The sequence below is a fragment of the Quercus lobata genome, chromosome 5, assembly GCF_001633185.2.
Source record: "Quercus lobata isolate SW786 chromosome 5, ValleyOak3.0 Primary Assembly, whole genome shotgun sequence".
In the NCBI taxonomy this organism is placed as follows: domain Eukaryota; kingdom Viridiplantae; phylum Streptophyta; class Magnoliopsida; order Fagales; family Fagaceae; genus Quercus; species Quercus lobata.
The window spans coordinates 74608980-74619417 of record NC_044908.1 but is presented as its reverse complement, the minus strand read 5'-3'; the positions used below and the strand labels follow the sequence as shown (position 1 = coordinate 74619417).

Here is a 10438-nt window from a genome sequence, read left to right as displayed (position 1 = left end):
ATTTAAGTGCTAGAAATGCTTAAAATAATCTCATTCCGATTGGACCCATATATATTGCATGGTCACTTTATAGAGAAAGGAAATTAGTGACCTATATTTTAAGTTCGTGAGAATGATAGCAATAGAGCTATGCATAAGCTTAACTGTAGGATGGAATGTGAGAGTTTTTTATGAATTGAAGATCCTCATTATTGGCTGTACTTATATGTTATATCCAATGGTGTGCAGTTAAATTTTTATTATATAAATCAATAAAATTTCTACCAATTTTAACACACAAAATACCTGCACGGTTTTAGAAAATTATTTTATAGTATCACTTTAAAAAGTGTTCTAAGTTTTAACCCATACCCTGTAACTCGTATAATATTTATGATCTATATGAATCAATATTAATTAGAAGATAGCTCTCATATGGTGGTAATGAGTGGTTAGTGGTCAAAATATCTCTGCAACACTTCTAACTCCACCAAATAATATATATTTTTCGAACCATCATCATCCAAACTACCCTTTGTAGACTCGTTGTGATGTTTTTGTCTTTGTCAATCGTAAGTATTCAGAAAACCATATATATATATATATATATATATATATATATATGTTGCCCACAATGTTGCAGAATTAATATTATTGAGAACAAACACCCAAATAAGAAAGATGCCGAAACATCTACTTTGCGTAACACTACAAAGCTCCCTGATCTACTAAAAACGAATTTCTCATTTCTCTTTAGGATAGAGAAAAGGCATAAACGCATAATGCCCCTCCATTAGAAAAGTCATGCAAAGTGAATGTTTGCTGCATCTTTTGCAGAATTTAACAGAAAACAGATGTTTCACATGCTTCAGATGTCACAACTAACTTCAACCACACGCAGTAAGTTAGAGAAGCACATTAACTCTCTATAAGAAAAGTCATGAAAGTGAATGTTGCTGCATCTTTTGCAGCCTAGCAGCAACACTTCACAAAACACATATGTTTGACATGCTTCAGAAGTCACAACTAAGTTCAATCACACATGAATGAGAGAGAGAGAGAGGGAGAGCATCTTTATCATTAAAGGTATACACATTGCAACTTTGAATGGCAGGCACGGGATAAGAGCGGGGTTTAAAGACAAATTCATTTAATAAAAAGAGAGTAAATTTATTTAAACTAGAAGAAAAAAAATCCCTTCCAATGGAAAGAACAGTAATATAATAAACACAATTCTTCAAGCTCTACCAAAATTACCAAGAAAATGAAATTCTACAATATATCAATGATCCTGAAACCAAATCCAGGGTAAAAAAAATTTTATAAGGCTCCAGCCCTCAAGTATACTGAATTTCCACTCTGATCGTCGTTTCACTTCCATTGATCCATTGGTTTAATGAGAAATAAGAACAAGAAGCTTTGGCATACAGATCAACCATTCATGCTTCCACCTGCAGAATATTTAGAAACAAAAAAAAATGGACACAATGCTTAGCACCACCCACCCCCACTCCCCCTACCTCTTTTTTTTTTTTTTCTTTTTTCTTTTCCTTGTTTTTAGGTGAACAAAACAACGCCCTTAAGACGGTGAAGGAACCACAGGAATACCTGTCAATGGCAATAAAGAAAATATTCTATGTCCCTCTTGAAGTTTTGACAGCAAAAATAAAAAGAATGCCAGAAAGGTAATATTGCAAGAGAATTTGTAACCTCTGCTGCAAAACGCAATGTTGCATGCTACAAGTACAACTATACATGTACAAGATTCTGGCATGAAGCCAAGATACTGTGACCTCCAATGCTACTGTAAAAATTAGTTAAGAGCATACCATTAACACGAACAAAATCACATTATGTTACAGATGACATAGAAGTCGATCTAGCTAAGTTAAATCCGCATACGTTTTCTTTGACTACCCTCTGCAGTAATTCCCTGCACACAACAATTAAAAGAATGTATATGAAACATTTGTTGAGCTTTAGGCATAAGAATACAATGAAAATACTCACATAATTGCGTTGGTCTTGAGTAATATATTGCTCATTGATAGATACATGAATGCATAACACAGTCCTCAGACAAAATACTATGGCTTTAACCATAAAACAATGACAGACTTTCAGAAGAAAGTATATAAGAGACTTTTTTTATTTTTTTATTTTTGATAAATGTATATAAGTGGAAATTCTGAAAGAGTTGAACAAGAAATGCATACCCCTTCTTCTTGTCTAAAATCTTCAGAGGAAACCACACTAGATTCAGACCGGCACTTAGCATGCACTATTGGGCCTAACTGAGACCTATCCATGCCTACTGTCAAGCCATTGGGTGCATTTGAGTAAATAGCCCCCTTATACATCCATTCTTCTGCCTCATCACTGTAAAACTCTTCAAAAGGCTCTCCACATAATGCACATGCATTCTGATCTTCATCAGCAGGTACAGCCATTTCTTCATCATCCTTCTTTTCTACAACGGACTCGGTAGGTAAAAACCCAGGAACTGCTTCAGCTCCTAATGCTTCTGCACCACTGAGCCACATACTCACACTTACAAACCACTTACGAGAAGGCTTCTGCTTTCGGTTTTTAGACATACGATTCTTAGTTACATGCCAATCCATATGACTACGGTGCTCTTCTTGGCTTTTGAATCTAAGGCCACAGGTTGTGCATTGTCTGGGGAGATCAGCATACAGGGCATTTATTGCAGACTCATGACGCACCTTGAGAAGGTCCGCATTAAACTCAACTCCTACAGAATCCTACATATCAAATAACTTGGTTGAGAAACAATCTAACAACTGCATTTCAAGGAAAAGAAAACAAAAATCAAAATTCAACATTTAAAGCATAAAGTGAAATATTAATGCATACCTGAGCCTGTTTGTTCAATGAGATCAAACCCTGAGCCATGAGAGAATCAAACAATCCAGGAAATGCAGTGCTCGGCTGTTGACTAGAGACACCGGGAACAGCATTTTGTGTGAGAGACATCATTTGTGGTGGCACGGGAGGGGGGCCAGGAGGTAGAGGTGGCAATGAGCCCCCCTGTAAATGTAAAGGCCTGTTTAGGATATTCAACTGTACACCAGGTACAGGATTTGATGGACCTGTACTAACAGTGGCACCATGCCCTCGTGAGTTATATCCATGATTCAAAGGGGCTGCCAGAAAATGAGGTGGCAACACAGCTGCTGCAGATTGATGCACATCCTGAGATGGAAGAAATTGTGGCTGTAAAGGAGTGACTTGTGCCTGGCTTAGAGGAATTAGTCCTGCATGCTGACTAGGCAATTGTTGCAGCTTTGTAGAACTCAGCTCCTTGTTTCCAAAACCATCCATCTGCTGCTCAGGGATATAAAAAGACCTATTTGGACCTAGATTATTGACAGTATTGCTAGTATTTATTGACTGGAATTGGCTCCTCATATGTTTCTGCTGCATAAAATTAGGCAGCAGATGCGGTGGGTGAGAGTTATGCACATTTAGGGGAGGTCTTACCCCCATATATGAGGGTACAACACCAGGCCGAGGTTCCACACCAAAAGAGTCAAGACTAGGACCAATTCTTGATGTAATTGTAGGGGGTCCGCAAATTTGTGGGTCAGCATCTGGAAGCTTATCTATAAGAGGAGACATTTTTTCACAATCTGATGGAGATGTACCGCTTGCCAATAAGGGCATATGGAAATTCCTCTCTCTTCCTTTGGCGAGATGGGGAGGCATATTCCAGGCCTCCTGAGGATAGCGAGAATCCCGAATCTGATTTCTCTCAGTTCGGAATCCAGATATCTTCCGCGTTGATCCACGACCAAACTGCAGTCAAAATTGCAGAAATTCAAATGTAAGGTTGGAAGTTCATTTTCTCTAATCATTATCAATTCCTGGAACATATTAATAGTTTCAGGGAAGTTGGCATTTTTGGAGACAAGTCAAAAAAAAAAAAAAAAACTGTGATCAAAAACATCAAATGATGTCAGAAAGCACTAAATAGGGTATTATAATTTTCTACCATGACTTTACTATTGGCTAAAGGTTGGGAAAATCAGTGGTTTCTGGTTTTTGAAGGAGCAAGAGGGCACATTTTGAGTTCTAAATTTGGCAACAAGAAGGTTTTCATGAACGGTTCTCAATGGCAGTTGTCTTGTGTGAAAGGAAATTAAAGGCTCTTTTTGACATTTTGGGTATTATATTTTGATGAAGAATAACATAAGGATTATCAAAAGCAGGGTGTTTCAGCTAAGGAAGAATAATTTAAAATTTACAGTTGCAGTTTAAAGTAACGATGCTGAAGGAGTGGAATTATAGAAGATGGAGAGAAGGAAACTAGTCTGACCGGGACCACAAATTTAAAAATTATTGGGGTTGGAAACCTTGACTCGTAAAACTCAAACTAGTGCACAGTGGACACATAAGGCATAATAACCAAAAACATAAAATCATGAACCCTACTATAGCCAATGCCCAAAAGTTCCAGAAATTAGAAAGATGTATTACCCACCCCCTCCCTCTCTTTTTCTTAATGAAATACATTTTTTTTTAAGTCTTAAAGACATACCATTAACTGCTAAAGTTCAACAGGAAAAAAAAAAAAAAAAAAGAAGAAGAAGATAAAACATGATGAACAGCATATTAAGTTAAAGGAACTTAAAAATATGACTTGATCTTATGGTATTTAATCTTGTTAATATTTGCATCACACCAATCCCCTCTATAGCAAATAGTGTTTATAAATTATAACATGCACGATTGGATTCTAATTACTAAAAAGGAAAAAATAAGGGTATTCACCCTCAATTCAAGACCCCAAAATATGTTCGTAAACAGCTGAAAAGACAGGGTTGCGATAGAGGAACCACAATACTCCAAGGAAAGCTCTAATCACATGATAGCAAAGGAAAAAGATACGGTAAGAAGTGAAAATTAACTAACAAAAATCACACCACTTGGCATAACTGCGGATTATGTTGCCAGAAGAATATCACTTGAATTCAAGATTAACTAAGTAAGCCGCCTAAAAATCAAGAATGGCACAGCAAACAAGTGGAGGAAGCATACACTTGATAAGGAGACTGGATCTTCAGCATTTATAGAAGAATCATCAACTGCAGGAAGCTGAGCCTGACTAGACCAACTGCTCCTATTATCAGGCTCCAAAGGGGCAGCACTCTGCACTCCAAAACCCGGCCTTGTTCTAAAGCTCCCAAATGGTGGAACAGCTGATGACAAGAAATCATTACTTGTACCACGGTCTCCTAAATTGGGGCTCATATCTTCCCAATTAAACTCTTCCTCTTCAGTATTCTGCCATGATGCTGGAGCGACCTTACTGTCTATATCATTTGTGTCCAGGCGTTGAACCTGCAGAGGCTTATTGTTATAAGATCTCTTCCCCGTGTCATTTCCATATGCATCAATTAAAGCTCTCGGTCTTTGGTGCTCATGTCCATTACCAAGGTGGTATACTGCAGTAGTTTTCTGATTATTATCAGAATAGTGTTTTCTCTGCCAGCCACTTGTTTCATCATCTCTACCAATTGCTCTACCAAGTCCATACTCAAATGGATGAGATGGAGAGGCCCTATCAATAAACCTTCTAGGAGAATTTTCTGCAGCAAATTCATCACCTGCTAATGATAAAGACCTATCAGGCCCAGTTCTTGAAGGCGAAGAGGGTCTTGCAAGTCTGGCAGTTGAAGGTGGATGCGCCTTATTAGCCCCAAAGGCAAAAGGTGTATGACCTGCATCTCCAGTTGAGCTCAATCTTGGGGCTCCAACCTGTGAGGATACAACCTCTGCATGACCAGGATCAAACTCATCATATGGAATGGCAGGTTTTTGACCATACATTTTTAAAGCTGAAGTTCCTCTAGGATGCCGAATATTCTGCAAGGGTTACAAACAAATTTCAAATTTTAAATTCCAAAGCTGTCCATTTCATGCACAACTGAGCAACAACAGAAAGTAACACAGTTCGTCTTGGCAGGTTTCTAAATTCAGTTACAATAAGATGATGAAACAATAACATTGAAATTAACTTATATAAAGGACAACCAAAAAAAAAAAAAGTTGCACAGCAGATTTCTCCCTACATTTATGAAATAAATGAAAAAATAAAAACAGGAAAATAAAAGATGTAGACCAAAAGAATGCACACAAGCAGATCAAGTGCACAAAAATAAAAAATTAGATTTAATTAATATCTGGAACCAAGATAGTTGAAAATATTGATAGGAGATCAGAATACAGAATCCCATTCCCCCCAAAACAATTCTAAGTTAACCATCATTTTGGGCTCATTATAGCTCTTCTTTTCCATATCCTCTAGCCTATGATATGTGTCATTGTTTCGCAATATATCACATGCATTTGTAAGCGTGCGTTTGGATTGCGTTGGGGATGAAAAAATTTTGCGTTTTGCTGTAAAAATGGTGGGTCCCACAGTACTGTTCATGCACTTTTTGATATTATTCATGGGCCCCACTGTACAATTTAACTAACTTTTACTTTTATCTAAAGTACTTTCAATAATAAGTTTTCAATTTCAGCAAAATAAGCAATATCCAAACAAACCCTAAGTAGAAACTATTTTTCACAGAACACCATGATCTACAAGGACTTGTTTGGATGTCATAAGAAACTTAAATGGTTCTACTCATGGTCTGTTTTTAATAAAATGTTTTTGGTGAGTAAGTAACACATATTTAGTGGGTCTTGAAGCCGCAACTTTACTCTACCCCAACCCTACCCTCAAATTCTTGTAGGAGCTAAAGCTCATCAGCGAACTATTCTGGACTTATGTGCAATTCAAACATCTTGAAAGGGACAATGAAGAAAAGTTAACAGTTCTCAGCAAAAGTAAAGACATAGATTGTGTCTTGAATTCCATAAAGTTCCACAGTTTTTCAAACTTTTTAACAAAATAGATGACATACAGAATAGGGATGGAGAGCTATTCAATTTCAAGGACAACCAAACAGGCCCCTGTGAAATGCCCAAATTAAACAACTGCACCACAGCCAGCCAAAATATCTTTTTTTTAGGTACATCTGATTCAACACCATCAGTAATTAAACACAAACAATGCACATTTGGCACAAGCCAGGTAATTTTTTTATAAGTAGGCACAAGCCAGATAATGAAATGGTCCCAAGTGATTTAGGTACGGTAACTCATGAGTTCCTACCAGTTCTGTATGAATTCTAGTTTTTTCTTCCTTTATTGAGAGTATACAGAGCTCTTCGAGCACTTGACTATTCTCTTGGGCGTTTGTACTCCCCCCATCCCACTCACATCAAGTAATTACAAGGAATCCCAGGGGTGGACCCCAAATGATGGCTAGGGCCTAGGAGTTATAAACGCTGTATGAATTCTAGTGTTGTTTACATCGAAATATTAATTGGCATTTGGTGCCTAAAGAAACCTCAGCAACGAATTTGGGAAGGTACCAGTAGGCCTTGACTAAATCAAACATGTTTACTCCACAAGTCTTAGGCATCACTCATTTGGCCATCTAATCAAGTAATTTTATTTCTTTTCCACACCATAGTATAGAAAACACAAGAAAATCTCTCTTACAAAACTTGTTATGATGTAGGATCTTTAAGAAGTCATCACTAAATTAGGTTCTTGAATAGATTTTGATGTGAAAGGATTTAGGTAGTGTTGGGTAATAAAAGATTGGATATTGAATGAGTTTGGTGTTAAGACAGTTAATAGATCCAAAAAGAAAGAAAAATAAACCCTAAGACATCAGACCTACGTTTCCAAAGCAATCACATGAAAGAAGAAGATGGCATTCACACACTCAAAGCTTAAAATAAGCTGCTGGAATTTTAATAAATTCACCCTCTTTGAATGTAATTGAGTACAATAAAGCCTTCACATAGGCTATTGCTAAGCCCTCAAATATCATATCAGCAATTATAGAATACGATCTAAGAAGAAAATATTTCCACATCTAATCATAATGGTCAGCCACACCTCCTACAAAATATCCAAATATCTGAGTTGCAGAACTTTATAATGAATGAAGACATAGATGTCAGTATATTCCAAATTCTGGTGAAATATATAGATTGCTACTACTAGTCCAGTAACATCTTGACCAGAAGATGCAACACTGCAGTTACTACAGATATCCCACTGCAAGAATTTAGAATAAAACATCTTGACAAGTAACCAGAATTTCAACTACTGCACTACATAAAGGCAGCAGTCCAACCCATGTCTTTTGAGAGAGAGAAAGAGAGAGCTTACAGTATCCAGAGTTGAATGTTCCAACTGACGCAGGTACTTTGGGTTAACATGAATGCCATGTGTTGGTCGTGGAGATTCAGAAGCCCTCATGGTAGCCAAGACAGATGATTGATTATTTACTGAAGGAGAAAATTGCAGTTGTGCCTCAATCTTATTAAGGACAGAAGGTGGAAATACTGCTGACCAGGTGCCAAAGAGATGTCGCATAGAATTATACTGATTTGGCTGAACTTGCCTGTATGCCTCACAGAAAACCTTGGAAAAAATTAAATAAGAATATTGTCAAAATCATGTGATAAGAAAACTAGGGACTAAAAATATATGCAAATGATTATGCAAAACTCACCTCAGGCAGACGGGGAGAGAAATGCCTTACGTAATCACGGCCAATATTCTTGACAATACTGTCTAAAAGATATAGTGAAGGAAGTTTTTGCTCGACTGGGACCTGCAGAAGACATATAAGGGATGACATAAGAATATCAAACAACAAACAATAGTTCCCCTATTTCCCAAAAAAAGTAGCTCCACCAAAATAAAAATTACCAATAAAGGTAGAAATTTGAAGAATGCACTTTAGGGGTAAAATATAAGTGGCTCTCAAGACATACAAATTCTAATGAATTTGCATAAAATCAAGCACTACAAAGGAAAACATGGGGAAAAAAACCCATATAGAGGAAAACTTGGAAGGCTTTAGGTTTTGTTTTCAAAATAAACCGCAGCAGTCTATAATTTACTGAACTACATGATTACATATCATGTGAAATATTAAACTCAAGGGTATCGTCCACAAACCTCCCCGTTGTTCTCGAAAACTTTTTGATAATTTGATACTTAGGGGAGAAGGGATTGAACCTTAGACGTCTCTGTTGAAAACAACAGGAAGTGCTATTAAGATACAAGGCACTTGGCCCTTGGCCCTATTCTCGAAAATTATTCAACTTGTAACCAAATTCCCATAGGTTCTCATAGGTTGCATCCTTAAATTCTACCACAATATTAGCACCATTTCCTAACAATCCGTAACCATTACAGTTAGACTAGGAATATCAATTCAGATGGATTAGACGCCCATCTTAAACTTCATTGAAATTTTGAATCTTTTACCTTTGCCTAAACCAAACAGCACACAAAGAATAAAAACAAAGGAGACTAAGAAAAGTACCAAATTCTAATCTTTACACTTTGAAGAACTCAAAAAACTTCAAAATTACACAACACTAAGCCGAGTACAAATGAAATACAAACCAAAATAAAACCCTAAAACCCCATAACCGATACAAAATTCAGAGAAGCCCTCCCTAATTATTGGTTAATCTCTCTCACCCCTCTCCCCAAAATTCCACAAACACCGAAACGAACCTCGATAATCCGGGCGCAAATCGCATCCGCGATGCCTTTCCCGTGCTCCTTCTGCTCGCCGGCGATTATTGTGAGATCCGTAATAACTGGCTTCGAATTGAAAGTAAGCTCCCCCAAAAACATCTCGTAGAGCTCCACAATTTCCTCGGAACTCGGCGGCGGAACGACGAAGCTCTCGTCGATTTCATCGTCGTCGTCGACTTCTCCTCCGGCCGAAGCCCTGAGCTCTTCGTCTCGCTGCTTCAGCAGCGCCCTGAACCGCTCGAGAATCGGCGGTGGAGGAGGCTTTTCGGTAGTAGCGGTCGCGGTGGTGGCCCTAAGGTTAACGGAGGAGAGCTTTTCGGAGTCCATAGCAAAAAAAAAAAAAATTTGGATAAAAATCCTGGTAGTAGAATTAGAACTAGGGTTAGGGTTTTGCGATTGTTGTGATTTTGTTGTTGTTGCCCCACCACTGAAGGGTGAGAATCGAAGAGTTAGGGTTCTTAGTTCCCACCATAGATTGAAGAAATTTAAAACAAACAAGTTATAGAGCGAGAAAGTGAGAGAAAAAGAAAGAGAAAATTTATTGGTGAATTTCTCGTGAGGATTTTTAAATTTTTCGATTTTTTATTTTTTTTATTTTTTTAATTAATAAGCAAAGAGAGAAACAAATAATAATAATAAAAAAATGCGGAGAAGAGAGAGTGTAAAGTGTGAACCTTTGGGATTTGTGGCTGATTTGCCAAATCAGGAGTATTTTAACGGTCAGGATTTGATGATCATGTTAACGATGATGGCCCACGGAATCCCTCAGATAAAGAGAGAGAGAGAGAGAGTCTCAGACTTTCTTTTT

General features: G+C 37.4%; 1 protein-coding gene across 1 annotated transcript; it reads right to left on the bottom strand.

Annotated features, from left to right (window-relative positions):
- Positions 1-1503: 1503 nt before the first annotated feature.
- LOC115991455 (polyadenylation and cleavage factor homolog 4-like) lies at positions 1504-10187 on the bottom strand. The gene is made up of 7 exons (XM_031115150.1): positions 9607-10187; positions 8588-8689; positions 8242-8496; positions 5041-5868; positions 2857-3798; positions 2196-2744; positions 1504-1912 (listed from the first exon to the last, which is right to left on the bottom strand). Exons 1-7 carry the CDS (start codon positions 9955-9957, stop codon positions 1868-1870), a joined length of 3072 nt encoding a protein of 1023 aa, XP_030971010.1. The 5' UTR covers positions 9958-10187; the 3' UTR covers positions 1504-1867.
- Positions 10188-10438: the final 251 nt, after the last annotated feature.